Source organism: Odocoileus virginianus, chromosome 4 (assembly GCF_023699985.2).
Source record: "Odocoileus virginianus isolate 20LAN1187 ecotype Illinois chromosome 4, Ovbor_1.2, whole genome shotgun sequence".
Lineage (NCBI taxonomy): Eukaryota > Metazoa > Chordata > Mammalia > Artiodactyla > Cervidae > Odocoileus > Odocoileus virginianus.
The window spans coordinates 66,440,149-66,455,480 of NC_069677.1; the positions used below are offsets into that span (position 1 = coordinate 66,440,149).

Consider the following 15,332-nt stretch of genomic DNA (forward strand, 5'->3'; position numbering starts at 1 on the left):
GTCAAACTAAAGATATTAAAATTACATTGTATATTTAAATTACATATTTAAATTACATTCTAAAGCAAATGTGAACCTGACATCAGAATTCAGATCATACCCCTAATTTAATAATCCTTTATTTTTAAACCTAAATATCTGTATTAGCTAAATGTCTGTACAATAATATTAGGAGTTTGTCAACAAAAGGCTGCTAAGCAGCACAAACCAACAAAATACTCTGCATTACTCAAAATAGTTTTTATTAGTTATTCTGTGGAAATTTTAAGAAAAAAAATTTGCTTTTTATTAAACTTTGAAAGCCTAACACTGGGTATGCTTATAGCAAACAAGCATCAAAGCTTTCTAAAAAAATAAAGTTCTATGTCTAAAAATATAAACTGAGTACCTAAGTTTATGAACACTCTTCCAAGTCTGAAATTCCTCAGTTAGAGGCTGAAAAAACCCCATATATGAAAACTTAAAAATATTATATAATACATATTTGTAATTATTACTAGGGATAAAATTTTAATTACCCATAATTAAGTTTTAATTATGCTCTGCACATGTTAATAAACAATGATAGGAAGCAAACAACAGGTATTTCTCACTTAACTAAAATTCATTTCCAGATACAGACTGGCCTACGGAACATGACACACTGAAACTTCAGTGAAAGAAGGACATCATCTCGTCCCCAGAGGGCCGGCGCTCACTACAGCGGGGACTCTCTCTCCCAGTGAAGGGCCAGCTCAATAAACACCCTGACTCGCTGTCAGCAAACCACTAAGCTAAAGAAAAGAATCGATGTATAATCCACAAGTCTTTTAGCTACTGTTCCTTTACCAGCTCTGGTCCTACCACATTCTCTTAACTGAAAACATTCTAATAAATTACAGAGATAGTATTAGGCTAAATGAAATCTAGAAAACATAATCTATTAGTTAAAAAATCAAACAAGCATGAAGAAACAAATTTATTACTAACTTTGAATTATATATGGTAAGATGATTTGAAGCTGACAAACAGCTTAAGTTAAACACCTTCCTACTTCTTTTAAGATAAACATACAGAAAGATACTGGGAATGGCTCCCCTGAAATTTAGACATTTCCTATTACTTTTATTTTGGCATTTAAATTTTGTGACTTTTTGATAATATGCTATATCATATTAATATTTTGAGCACCCTGTTAAATATTAAAACTGACTTATCTATTTGTAGGTTAAAAAGAATCAGTATTGCTCCAGTCAATAAAAGCAAAATGGCAATATACTGGTCATACTATTAGTAATATGGTTAATATTTTATTAGAAAGTTTAAAAAACCTTTTAAATGTAATTTTTAAAGTTTTGTTTCATTTAAAATTCTATTTGATAATGTAAACCAATTAAAAACCAGAACAACAGAAATCCACATAATAAACTTGCTGAAAATGTCTATTTCATTAAGTGAGTGATACCTGTAGTATTGCATTTTCAGTACTTTTTATTAACTTCTGTAAGAACAAAGCCCACCTAACCTTTGAAGAGAAATATATTAAAAACAAAACAAAACAAACACAAAAAACTAATTAAAACTAAAATATGATCCCATATATCCTTATCCCGTATTTGAAAAGTAATGGCAGGTATTAAGATCAATGTTTTTGCAAGAAAGTAGAAAGCCAAGTATCAACAGACGAGAATGGAAAGCACTGTATTAGGCTTTTAAAATGTGTTATACTAAACAAAGAGAACTACTTGTCAGATGGTATGATATCACATTTACAGAAATCTTAAAAATACTATTAAGGAATTCTTTGGAGGTCAAGGCTATTATGGCCAAGCTAAAGACCCCAGGCTTTTGTTAACAATAACTGAAAAGTTACTCCAGTCTTCCTTCTAGAAGGAGTTATTATCAAGGATCAGAATTAAAGTTTTATGAAATACTCAGATAACGCACACACAAATTCAGGAAATAAAAATTCATTTCCCGCCTTCTATTCAACAGCTATTATAAATTCCCAGGGTGTGTTTCTTATAACTAGAGGCTGCAAGAGATGCTCAGATCAGTACTCACGAGGTTTAAGTTAGTCCATATTTCTACAGGAAGTGACCTGCGGATGGGGAGCATGAGATGACACGATCTCACTCTTTTCTCGGGAGAAATGTACAGTAAATGCCTAAAATAGACACAGGCTTTTCTGTATCATAACAACAAGCAGTGACCTCATCAGAAACATGTGTACAAAATGAATCCCATTGGAAGGATTTGAGAAATATTTACTGTGAGATCTAACTTTTGAAAATTTTAAGTTAAAAAAGAAAAAGGAATATCAGAATGGGCCATAATTTTTTTTTTTTAAAGTACCGAGTACTGAAAATTCTGCCATCTGTAGCAGTTCCGAGAGTCTAAATACTTACCCAAAAGAAGATCAATTTTGCCTTAATGAAAAAATGCTAACCTTGTCAAAGCAGAAATCTAAGAAAATATTCAGAGCAGGCTGTCATATCCCATTTTCCTACCATTATTATTTACCATACTTAGAGCTGAAATCACAAAATTTTCTGTTCTTTAACAATCAGCTTATTTGGTAAATCTAAACAACAACAACAAAAAAAAACCCCAAAGGAGTTCCCTGGCAGTCCAGTGATTAGGACTTGGCACTTTCACTGCCATGGGCCCAGCTATGACCCCTGGTCAGGGAATCAAGATTCTGTAAGCCACACAGCATGACCAAAAAATATATAAATTAAATTAAAAAAAAATAAGTAAAAATTAAAAAATAGAAAATTCAAGGAACTTCATTTTATAACTATAATTTTTAAAAAATGTAACATATAGGTGGCTACAATAGTACCTTTCACTTTCTGCACTATGATCAGTAATATTGCACATCCATTTTTATGAAATATTTTGAATTCAGTTTCTTGTGCTCTACGAAACAAAAAACAGGAAGAATGTTTACATGAAAACACACAAAACATCTAACCATCCATCTAGCTGAATAAACTGCCAGGGATAAATTATTTAAAAAAATAGTTTATAATGCAAAACAAAATTTCTATTTAATTAGTAAAAATTTAACCTTAAGCTTTAAGTCAAATAGAAAATGTACCTTGAACACTATTAACACAAGCAAATAAAACCCACTAGTATCTAGGAAATGTTAAATGATTACATTACTAGTATTAAAAAAATTAAGCACTCACTGTGTAAATATATTATCCAACAAAAATCAGAATTCATTTCTGTTAAATCTATACTGTTGTATATAAAAATATATATAACCCAGATAAAAACTTTGGAAGATTGGGAGTTACTACAGAAGAAAAAAATTTAATACTATTCTTTCTGTATACACACCTTTGTGCAGGTGTATACAGAGGGATATGCAAACTCATTTAAACAAAAACACACAAAAACCCTCAAGAAAATAAATACCCTCAATGATTAAGATATATTTAGTCTGGCAAAGGTCATATGTAGGGTGAGGGGGAAAGGTAGTAAAACAAAGTCACTATTACTTAACCTGATTAAGTAGCCTCACAACTAGAAAAAATTTTTTAATGCATGAAAATTTATAGCTCAAGTTGAGAGTTTACAAATTCTTACATTATTTCCTTGAAACACTAAAACAAATGAAAATAAGACAGCCTTTAAATAAACTGTCCTTTAAATTAAATAGGTTTAGTATTCAATTTCATATGAATAGAATGCAAAAGGCAACTAAACCGAGAGGGTTACTTGGAATAAAAATTATGTACACGGTTAGTAAACCCTTAATACATGTGCTATTTGATGTGGCAAAATCTTGCAGGCATTATCAACAGTGGTATATTTTTGATACTAAACTGACAAGGTTAGCATTTTTTTGAATAGTAAGGAAACAAATTTTCAAATGACTGCCTCTAAGCACTTTGCACCCCCAGTTCATATTTTGAAGACCTCTAAAAATGATCCTGAAGAAAAACCAGTCTAGATTATTACAAGAGTGAAGGGGGCCAAAGGCTACCTTAACAAGTCTGCATGGGACCATTCAGTCTCACCAACCATGTAGCTATGTATAAAAACTGCAAAGCTAAGTATTATTGCTCATGAACAGCTGCAAAGAAGGTCTGTAGGTGTAACTCTCAGAAAAAAATCTAACTGCAAACAAATGGAAGAAGTATTTTCAAATTACACAAGTGTATAGTACAATACTCTTTGAACAATGTTAAGTCTTTCAATTTACCAAAATTTAAGAAATTCAAGTTGGGAAATAGTATCAACGCATGGATAAAAACAGAACTACGAGTTAACATTTGTATACATTTGAGAAAAAAGTACAAAATGACAATTCCACTGAAAATCTTTGCAATATGAGTAATCTTTGCAAAATATAGTAATAAATTTTGATTAGATAGTCTAATGAAAGATGTTTCAGTGGGAATTGGTTTTCTAAAACCCTAAATTTGCAATACTGAATATATTAACAACTATCCTCAACTTAAAATAATTGCTTACCTACTTTCTTGGCACCAAGTCTTTCAAAAAAGAAAGATTAACATTTCTTTACAATTTTCTGGGGTTAAAAAAACAAAAACATGAACACTGATAATCCAGAAATATATTCTTACAAGACCCTAACATAGTGGTTATATAGTTTGAAATTAGCCACTAACTTTGGAGAGAAAAATTTGGAGAGAAAAATCATATCTATTCATATCCAACATTTATCAAAATATATTAAAAAATATTAACTGTAACTAGATGATCACTGTGGTATTAAAGAACTGATTCTCAAAATATAACCTATGTAGAGCAACCCACTCATTCTAAGAATAAGGTAACGGAGAGTCACATAAACTATCTAACTTGCCTACGATCTCTTTTCTTTGGTAAAGAGTATTTCACCACCTTGATCTTTAAAGCTTTACTTTCCAGTTTTAAAACTTTGTGGGCCAGTCAACAATAACTAAATATAAAAAGTCATAAAAATAATTCGTAAGGTATGTACTAGATTATATGGCTATTGACCTCTCAGAAATTAGTATTTCAAACTTAAACTTAATTCATTAATTATGTGGTTGAAATGGATCCAATTTATTTCTAAACAGAAAATAGTTAACTCATTATCAAGCACCTGACATTCAATTTCTTGATCAACAGTTGATAAAAGTAGTTATAATTTGCTTTATAAAGTCACAGCTTAATTTAGAAATGTGAGGCATGATTAAATACGCAACAAATCTCAGAACTATAGAGAATTTTCTGATGAGAAATAAAGGTCATGGCTTTGTCTAACATGCATGGCAGCAAATGATTCCAGAACCACATTGGTCAAACCAATCTCCCAGCTTATCTTTAAGGCAGTGCAGAGGTCCAGGACCAGCTGTTTTAATTCACAATCATATATTCTCATGAATGATGATGAAAGGAGTTCCTGGAAACATTTCTAGAGCAAGCTTGTACGCATATCTGGTGCACAGCTACATTTTCAGTGCTATCTTAGTGTGATTTATGTGTAATGCTAAACATATTTTTCAATACATACATTATAATAACTGAGTTATCAGGAATACACCACTTGCAAAAATTTCAGCATTTGAGCACAGGACAAAATGAATACTTTACCAAGAACTGCCGGCACATTTCAGACAGAAGCCAAAACATGCAGCAAAAAAGGAAAAGGCACTAACAGAAATTGAGGAGAAAAGAGTAAATTACAGCTCTGTAATTTTAATTATGGTTGGATTCTTAAAACAGTTAAAAGGGATCACAAAATATTCAGTGGACTACACAAGACAATGTAAATATTATATTACCTGCATGTCTCACAAACTTCTAAATACATAAATGCCAACTGACAACAGATTTTACATATATTATTTAATCAAATTTATGGTATACTAAAACATGTAAAAATCATGCTTACAGATGTGAATCAATGAAAAGCACACTGCCTTAACTTTACAAGGTTAAATTCATCAAAATGCAATATTAAGTCTCTAGGTGTCAGAAAATTTTGTTTTTTAATATCATGTATTCATACCTGCCATTGCAGCTGAAATCATGTGTACCTGGGTAGAATCAGGATCAAATAAACCATTCAACTTTTCCTTGCAGTTTGAATAAGCAGCAAAGTATATGGCTCTAAAATAAAGATTTAAATTTTGTCAATGAGCATGTTGCTTAATTCATAAGATTTAAATGGCATATAAATTGATCTTTCTTATTTCAGAGTCCAGAAATCTAAAAACATAAACAAAATCTTGTTATTATATTTTCATGTAATATCTACATATTTTTAAAGAAGACCATGAAGTATTTTTTGTATTGACTCATTAAAGATAAACTTAAATGTAAAGCATTCTCAAACAGATGCTCATATCCCAATATTTTAACAGCAACTGACTGAAACAAAAAGTGTTTATATAATAAGACTTTGATGATCAGAAAACACACAAATAAAGCTGAAAGGCCTTTATAGCACTAAGGGTAAGTTAAATACACTTAAGTGGACGTGATATGGGTATTTTATGTTGTTTTTGAAGAGAGGAAGGTAGAACTGACAAATAATCAAAGTGAATGTCAACAATTTTGACACGTTGTGCCATGTATCAATCTATACTACACAGAGAGTAGTTTACAGCATCCCTAAACAGACAGAACAACTGCAAAAGAAATCAGTCACATCAGGTCTTATCAGGTATTCTAACATTTGTAAACACTGCATTAAATTTGTAAATATTTTCCCTGCTAACTTATTAATTGTGACTTTATGCATTCAACTACCTCCTCACTGTTTACAGCTTTCCGGGCATTGAGTTACTTGCCGCTGTATCAAATATCTTGTTATTTTCCAACAATCCTGATTCTCTAAGAAGGGAAAGAGTAAACAATTAAAAATGGGGCAAATCTCATTGTTGTGTTTTTTTTTTTAACGTGCTTAAGAAAAAACGGAAGTCAATAAAGCTGAAAATTGGAATATGCCATTTCATGAAAAAAAAGGATACACTGAATAACATCAAAGTAGGAAGAGGAATAAACATTGCATTACTAGATATGAATAAGAAAAAAAGCACTCTCATGAGAAAAAGGGCAAGGAATATGCATATTTAATTCACAGAAGAGAGATACAAATGAAAAACAGTTACAAGGAGGAGGACATGAAAGCACCAAAATAAAACAAATATATAACAGTGAAAATCATGGGTAGTCTATTTGGCAAGTATTAAAATACATGGAGAGTTGCCAACATTTGTAATATGTGGATAAAGAGCAATTCCCTACTTGAGAATAAAAGGAATGCATGCCTTTTCAGAAGGCAATTGAGCACTAACTTTAAATGTTCGTATGCCCTTCAGTCCAGAAATTTTACTTTCAGGTAACTATCCTAAAGAAAAATACTTGCTTAAGTACTCACAGATAAAGGCACAGCTATGTTTCCAAAACCATTGTTTTTAACAGCAAAAATGTGGAAATAAATCTAAAGGTTTACAAATAAGGGAGTCAATCATACTACACAAGTTTTAAAAAACTCAGCTATCTTCATGGAAAAAGCTTCAAGACAAATTTGGTGAAATAGTTCAATACGATTCAACTTATATAAATGATAAAAAACATATATATTGTGCTTTTCATGTACACAATTAGCCAGAAAAAAATAGAGAATACTATAAACCAAACTTTTATCATAGCTATCTATCTATGGGGAGGGCAGAGAGTAACTGTGTGTAGAAAGGTATACTGGGTGAGGGGGGAAGTGTTTAAGGTGACTTGTCAAGCTTTACGCTACATGTTTTTTTAGACCTCACAATAAGAATGGATTTTGGATCAGGTTTTAAAAAGAGCGAGCCCACAAAAAGTTGAAATCCCATAAATAACAGGATCTGGTTCTGTTACACTACTTCGATAGAGACCTGGGTACACATTTTCTGAATGTGAACTCTGCTGTATTTTATCATGGAAAAAGTCAATCTAAAATAAAAAGATATCAGAGAAAAATGACAACATATTAAGGCCTTTTTGGTTTTTTTTTGAACTTGGGGCAAAGACTGCTTCGTGACAATCTCATACGTGACAATGACAACTGAGGTCCTTCACACCTCCACATGATACAATCTGCCCATCCTTTTGGATGGTTACTATTGATATCCATCTGTCACAGTGCTTCATCCTTATCATCTTGACTTCTCGTCAGCGTCTCCTCTCATTAAACTTGAAACAAGAAAGACTGCCACAACTGAATTAACTTATAAATGTTTTTTACCTGGAAGGGGCCACCCCCACCAAATTGGGGCCTAATCCTCTAAATAGGGAACGAGGCCCTTCTTTTTCCAAGATCACCCTGAAAGAGAAAGATATTATTTAGAAAGGAACGTCCTTCAAAGTGTGGTACTTTATTTATTCAGAAAATATAAAAGTCTAAATCTCCTATGTTTTATACTATGTTATAAACGCTCTTGTCAGTGTTCCTCACCTCACATATGAAAACCTGCTTTCCTTGACAGAATATATAATAAAGATTGATAACAGATTTACTAGTGAAACTCCATTCAGATTCTTTCCTGAAAGTTTCAGAGACATAATCATCAATATAGATTTCTACATTTTTATATGATCATGCTACTCTTTTATCTCCTCCATTTTACTATCTTTATCAGCAACTTCAATTCCCAATTAGAAATGCAGCTGCTTCCTAGTATTGCAGATCCCTTCCTTGATACTGAACAACGCTCTCCCATTGCAGCAGTATCTTATCCAACCATTTTAGTGAAATGCTATGGCAAAAATCTACCACCCTTACATCCTTCAGGGTACTGAAGTGGTTAGTCTGCTACTGTTTCTCCCTCTCTTAGTTAACATTTACTATATGGAATAGTTATTGTGTAAAGACTAAACACAGTAAGGAGATAGAAAAGATGGTAAGGCCCCTGCCACTGAGAAATCTGCTGCCCATTCGTGGAAAAAAGAATTAGGCTGAAGTAAGTAATTTAACAGACCATATTAATAAGTAAATACTAAACACAGGCTCAGCAGGGAGAGGAACAGAGAGGCATGTCCAAGTCATAGAAGGTTTTCTGAAGGTGAGCTATTAAATGAGATTTGGGGGTAAGAAACATAGATTGATGAAGTGTTAGGTATTTTAACTCAGAGTTAACAGACTAGGCCAGTGGTTTTGAAGTATCTATATGCTTAAGAATGATTGCTCGAAAGGCAGTTGAGCATAATGCTTAATTAAGGGCCTGAAATGTGGGGCCAGACTTCTTAATATAAAGCCCAATTCTGGTAACTGACTAGTTGTGAAACATAATGACCTTTCTCTTCTCCTTATTTTTCATCAACAGTAAACGGAAAAACAATATTTTCAGGGGGGAGGTAGGGTGGTGGTTACTATGAGGAATGTGTGCTATGTGCTAAGTCGCTTCAATTGTGTCTGACTCTGTGTGACACTATGAACTGTAGCCTGCCAGGCTCGTCTGTTCACGGGATTCTCCAGGCAAGAATACTGGAGTGGGTTGCCACGCCCTTCTCCAGGGGACATTCCCATCCCAAGGATCAAACCCAGATCTCTTATGTCTCCTGCACTGGCAGGCGGGTTCTTTACCACTAGCACCACCTGGGAAGCCCAAGTTAATTAAAAACAAGGGCTTAAAAGAGTACCAGGCTTACAGAAAACACTTGATAAATCTTAATATTATCATTATTATTGGAGCATTTGTTCAAAATGAAAATTTCTTAGATTATACCCTCAAAGTATTCTGATTCAATAGGTATAGGACAGTGTTTAGCAACTTGCATTTTTACCATGCTGCCAGATGACTGATATAGGTGATACAGAACACTTTAGATAATACTAGGTTAAGACAGAAGCAGAATTAAGAATGACAAATTGTAGAACACATTTAATAAATTTCAGTGTTTGCTACTCCCTTCTGTGATAAATTCTTTTGAGAAGTTAAGAAAGGTAACTGTCCTTTAAAATAAAGACATTTGCAAACACTCACAATATTGCACACAATTTCAACCTAATATATAGATCTCTGGAAGCTCATCCATGAGTCCCTAAGAAACTAACAGAACCTAAGGGGGAATTCCCAAAATTCCGGGTTAAGAAGCCATGAAACACTTTATACCCACTAGGATGGTTACATAAAAAAAGACAGATGGAGTAAAACAAACGCTGGTGAGGATTTTTATTTTATATTTCATTTTTTGGCAAGGAATTAGAAACCTCATTCATTGGTGGTGGGAATGCAAAATAATGCATCCATTCTAGAAAATGGTTTGGCAGTTCCCCAAAGTGTTAAATATTATAAAGTTGCCAAATGACCCAGCAATTCAACTCCTAATACAATATATATCCCCCCAAAAAAGAAAACATGAACAATAAAATATGTTTCTATAATGGCATTATTCATAATACTCCAAAAGGGGAGACAATGCAAATGTTCATCAACTGATGGGTGGATAAACACATGTAGTACATACCTATACAGTGGAACATTTGGCAATAAAAAGATGCTTGCTACAGCATAGATGAACCTTGAAAACTGGCTGAGTGAAAGAAATCAGTCACAAAAGACCACATATTACATAATCTCATTTACATAAAATGCCCTGAATATGCAAGTCCTTAATGACAGAAAATAGATTAGTAGTTGTTGCCTAGGGTGGGGTGGGTAGGAAAAAGAGAAAATAGGAGTGACTGCTAACAGGGAAGGGTTTCTTCTTGTGGTGATGATGAGTATGTTCTAAATTTAGAGTGTGGTGATGTGAACATACAACTCTGTGAATGCAAACTCTGTGAATATAATATACTAAGAATAACTGAGCTATACACCTCAGTGTATAGCTGAGGTGAATTTTACAGTATGTAAATTATCTCTGAATAGAGATGATGGGAAAAAAGGAAGAAGCCATAAAACATTTGATTAGGGAAAAAAAATGGGAATATGAAGAGAGGTTAAGGCAAGAAAATGCAGACTTGGAAGTCATCTGGGTACTGATGATAGGTGAAACATTAAACTGACTTTTTACATGGGGGAGTCCTAGGTGGCACTAATGGTAAAGAATCCACCTGCCAATGCAGATAATGCAAGAGACCTGGCCTTGATCCCTGGGTTGGAAAGATCCCCTGGAGAAGGAAATGGCAACCCACTCTAGTATTCTTGCCTGGGAAATGCCATGGACAGAGAAGTGTGGTGGGTTACAGTTCCTGAAAAACTGAGAAATTAAAACAGAAACCAGAGGGATTCCTATTAGTTCCTCTGGGGAAAGTCAGAGAAGGCAAAACCACTGAAAAATGAATAAAAAAATATAGCACTGTCAAAAGGTCAAAGGAAGAATTTTAAGAGGAAGTCAGTGGTAATGTCAAAATCACGGTATTAAAAGATTTATCATTAACCACATAGAAGTATTTATCTGTAACTATGGCATGTTAACCCAAAATTGTTAACAATTTTATTCTGCCTACTCAAGTACTTAGGTAAGTTTGGAAAAAAGTGATGAAACCTTTTAATAGTGAAAGTAAACACAAAGTATGAGTTTACTTGCTACCACAAAATAAACACTATTGAACTAAGTTCAAATAGATTATGTCCCAAGTGAGCTGATAAGACAGACACACAGGCCTTGAGTTACCTGTTCATGCTTGTGCTCGGTCGCTAAGCTGTGTCCAATTCTTTGCAACCCCATGGACTGTAGCCCACCATACTCTTCTGTCCATGGGATTTCCCAGGCAAGAATATGAGAGTGGGCTGCTATTTCCTTCTCCAGGGCATCTTCCCAACCCAGGGATCAAACCCACGTCTCCTGGGTTTAAATGTGTAAAATCCAATTTCAATAGTTTTTTAAAAAAATATTTACTTATTTATTTGGCAGTACTGGGTCTTAGTTGTGGCATGTGAGATCTAGTTCCCTGACCCAGGGCCTGTGCTTTGGGTGCATGGAGTCTTAGCCACTGGACCACCAGGCAAGTCCCCCATTTTCAACAGTTTTGAAATTTCAAATCTAACTTGTAATATAATGAAGTATGACAGAGTGTAAAAATACATATTTTTCAAACCACTAAGAAATGCCAAACACTAAATTACATTTTAAAATCTGCTTTAAATCTTGGTTATATTTAGGCTGTATAAAAATCAGACTGTCATTAATTGGATGTACTTATGTGTGAGTACTTTGAAAATTAAAAACACACACATAAGAATTAGCATTTAACATTATCACATTTCAAAAACTAAATTTAGAATTCATAATCCAAAACAAATAAACACAAAGTATGAGTTTATTTTGATATCTTTCTGAATTATGTCTTTTGAAAATAAACTGAATGGATAAATGTAGAAAAATATTTTAAATGCACATGATTTGGAAATAATATTACATTTTATATTATCCAACTTACTTTTTCTCTCCATTAGGGATTACTGTTTCTACTGAACAAGTGAGAGTAATTCTGTCATTAAGTCTAACACCTTTTTAAATATGGCAGAATATAAATAAGTCAACATGGCCATCATCATTAAGGTAAACCAACAACAAACATTAGTGAACACTGTGCTCTCACTTTAGACAATGGAGAGGTCCAGGAGACACTACTCGATTGACACTGGCTCCAGCCATGGTACTCAGCTGAACTTCAGAGATATAAAGTGTCACAGAAGATGACTGCAGCCGTGTTTTCACAACTTCCAGTGGACATGTCAGAATAGCTCCCACTGTACCACCACATCTATAAGAAAGTACAAAGAACAAAATTCTACTTAATTCATAAATTATTACACATGCACAGAGCTGTGAAATAAAATGAGCAACTGGGACTTTGAGAAGGTACTAAAAGCTACAACTTCTGTGTTTAGGAGACTAAATAATTTTTTACATGTTTCATGTATTTGACTGTATAGAAACATTTAGAAGCTAAAACTAACAGTTTAGTATCTACCTAGCAAGAAAAGTTAGCTGAAGAGTCCAAACAGTGGGTGCTACTGTTAAAATGTATTGGTACATCACATCACAGCTTTAAACACTGTTATAAGGGTTTACTTAGTACTCCTTGCCCAGGTATTACTTGGGTTGAAACTGAGACAATTACGTGAGATACATCCTATTTCTCAAACTCCTACCCTATCTTTCAATGCTCAAGAAATAGTCTTGACAACCTGAGGATATACTGGGCCGCACCGAGTACAAGATCTTGGCTTAATTCTCACGATTTTAATAATACTGCTAGCTATTTTACAAGATTATTGTTTCTTGCATTACCAGATGTGTGACTCAGTATCTGACAAAAATATAATTTTATGAGTTATGATCTTAACTCTAGATATAGGAAGATTAATAAGAGGACATTTCCCCCTGGATCATAACAGGTAAAGACAGGTGGTAGAGAGTCCTTTGGTTACTGTTGAAATGACCCAGTCAAGTACTATAAGTGAAATCTCTGCCAGATCTAGGAATGCGCTCCTAGCACCACGGGACAAAATGATCATAAAATGCCTCCCCAAGTGTGGTTGAATTTATGACCATGAGGGGACCCTGTCAACTACAAATTGGCACTTGCCATCTACCTCTACAAGGATTAAATCATGTGCTGCTGCAGCTGCTGATTTTCAACACCCCATGAAAGGAGTTCAGGGGGGAAAGCAGAAATGAGGCACTCTGTGCTTGGGGGAGAACTGGCAGAACAGGTCTTCAGATAGATATTTCCAGGAGCTGATTTTATGAACCCAATTCTTTATGTCCTTTTATCTAGAAAAGCGCTAAAATCCTTCATGGGGATGACTGCTCCTTGTGACTAGCCGAAACCTTCTGCAGCATCATCTTTTAGGATTTGAAATAGCACAACTGGAATTCCATCACTGCTTTGATGCTTCCTAAGCCAACCTGACTTCACATTCCAGGATGTGTGGCTCTAGGTGAGTAACCACACCATCGTGATTATCTGGGTCATGAAGATATTTTTTGTATAGTTCTGTGTATTCTTGCAACCTCTTAATATCTTCTGCTTCTGTTAGGTCCACACCATTTGTGTCCTTTATTGAACCCATCTTTGCATGAAATGTTCCCTTGGTATCTCTAATTTTCTTGAAGAGATCTCTAGTCTTTCCCAAAGAATAGATTTCCTCTATTTCTTTGCACTGATTACTGAGGAAGGCCTTCTTATCTCTCTGTGCTATTCTTTGGAACTCTGCATTCAAATGGGAATATCTTTCCTTTTCTCCTTTGCTTTTTGCTTCTCTTCTTTTCACAGCTATTTGTAAGGCCTCCTCAAAGAGCCATTTTGCTTTTTTGCATTTCTTTTTCTTGGGGATGGTCTTGATCCCTGTCTCCTGTATAATGTCATGAACCTCCGCCCATAGCTCATCAGACACACTGTCTATCAGATCTAGTCCCTTAAATCTATTTTTCACTTCCACAGTATAATCGTAAGGGATTTGATTTAGGTCATACCTGAATGGTCTAGTTTCTTCAATTTAAGTCTAAATTTTGCAATAAGGAGTTCATGATCTGAGCCAGTCAGCTCCTGGTCTTGTTTTTGCTGACTGTATAGAGCTTCTCCATCTTTGGCTGCAAAGAATATAATCAATCTGATTTCAGTGTTGACCATTTGGTGATTTCCATGTATAGAGTCTTCTCTTGTGTTGTTCAAAGAAGGTGTTTGCTATGGCACTGCATTCTCTTCAGTTCAGTTGCTCAGTAGTGTCTGACTCTTTGCGACCCCATGAACCACAGCACACCAGGCCTCCCTGTCCATCACCAACTCCCGGAGTCCACCCAAACCCAAGTCCATTGAGTCGGTGATGCCATCCAACCATCTCATCCTCTGTTGTCCCCTTCTCCTCCTGCCTTCAATCTTTTCCAGCACCAGGGTCTTTTCCAATGAGTCAGCTCTTCACATCAGGTGGCCAAAGTATTGGAGTTTCAGCTTCAACATCAGTCCTTCCAATGAACACCCAGGACTGATCTCCTTTAGGATGGGCTGGTTGGATCTCCTTGCAGTCCAAGAGACTCTCAAGAGTCTTCTCCAACACCACAGTTCAAAAGCATCAATTCTTCGGTGCTCAGCTTTCTTTATAGTCCAACTCTCATATCCATACATGACCACTGGAAAAACCATAGCCTTAACTAAATGGACCTTGTTGGCAAAGTAATGTCTCTTTCTTTTTAGTATGCTGTCTAGCTTGCATTCTCTTGGCAAAACTCTATTAGCCTTTGCCCCGATTCATTCCAAGCCCAAATTTGCCTGTTACTCCAGGTGTTTCCTGACTTTCTACTCTTGCAGTCCAAATTATATTGTTTGGGATTATATTCCGAAACAAAACTGAAAAAAAAAAAAAAAAAAAAAGACAGACACTTCACCTAAGACATATGGATACAAA

General features: G+C 34.5%; 1 protein-coding gene across 1 annotated transcript in view; it reads right to left on the minus strand.

Annotated features, from left to right (window-relative positions):
* The window catches only part of SLC25A36 (solute carrier family 25 member 36), a 39,470-nt gene that overhangs the window by 9,383 nt on the left and 14,755 nt on the right, over positions 1-15,332 (minus strand). The window contains exons 2-4 of the mRNA XM_020903516.2: positions 12,521-12,685; positions 8,219-8,296; positions 5,999-6,099 (exon numbers count right to left, since the gene is read on the minus strand). Of these exons, the coding sequence (XP_020759175.1) occupies positions 5,999-6,099; positions 8,219-8,296; positions 12,521-12,685 (344 nt within the window). The remainder of the gene's footprint in view (positions 1-5,998; positions 6,100-8,218; positions 8,297-12,520; positions 12,686-15,332) is intronic.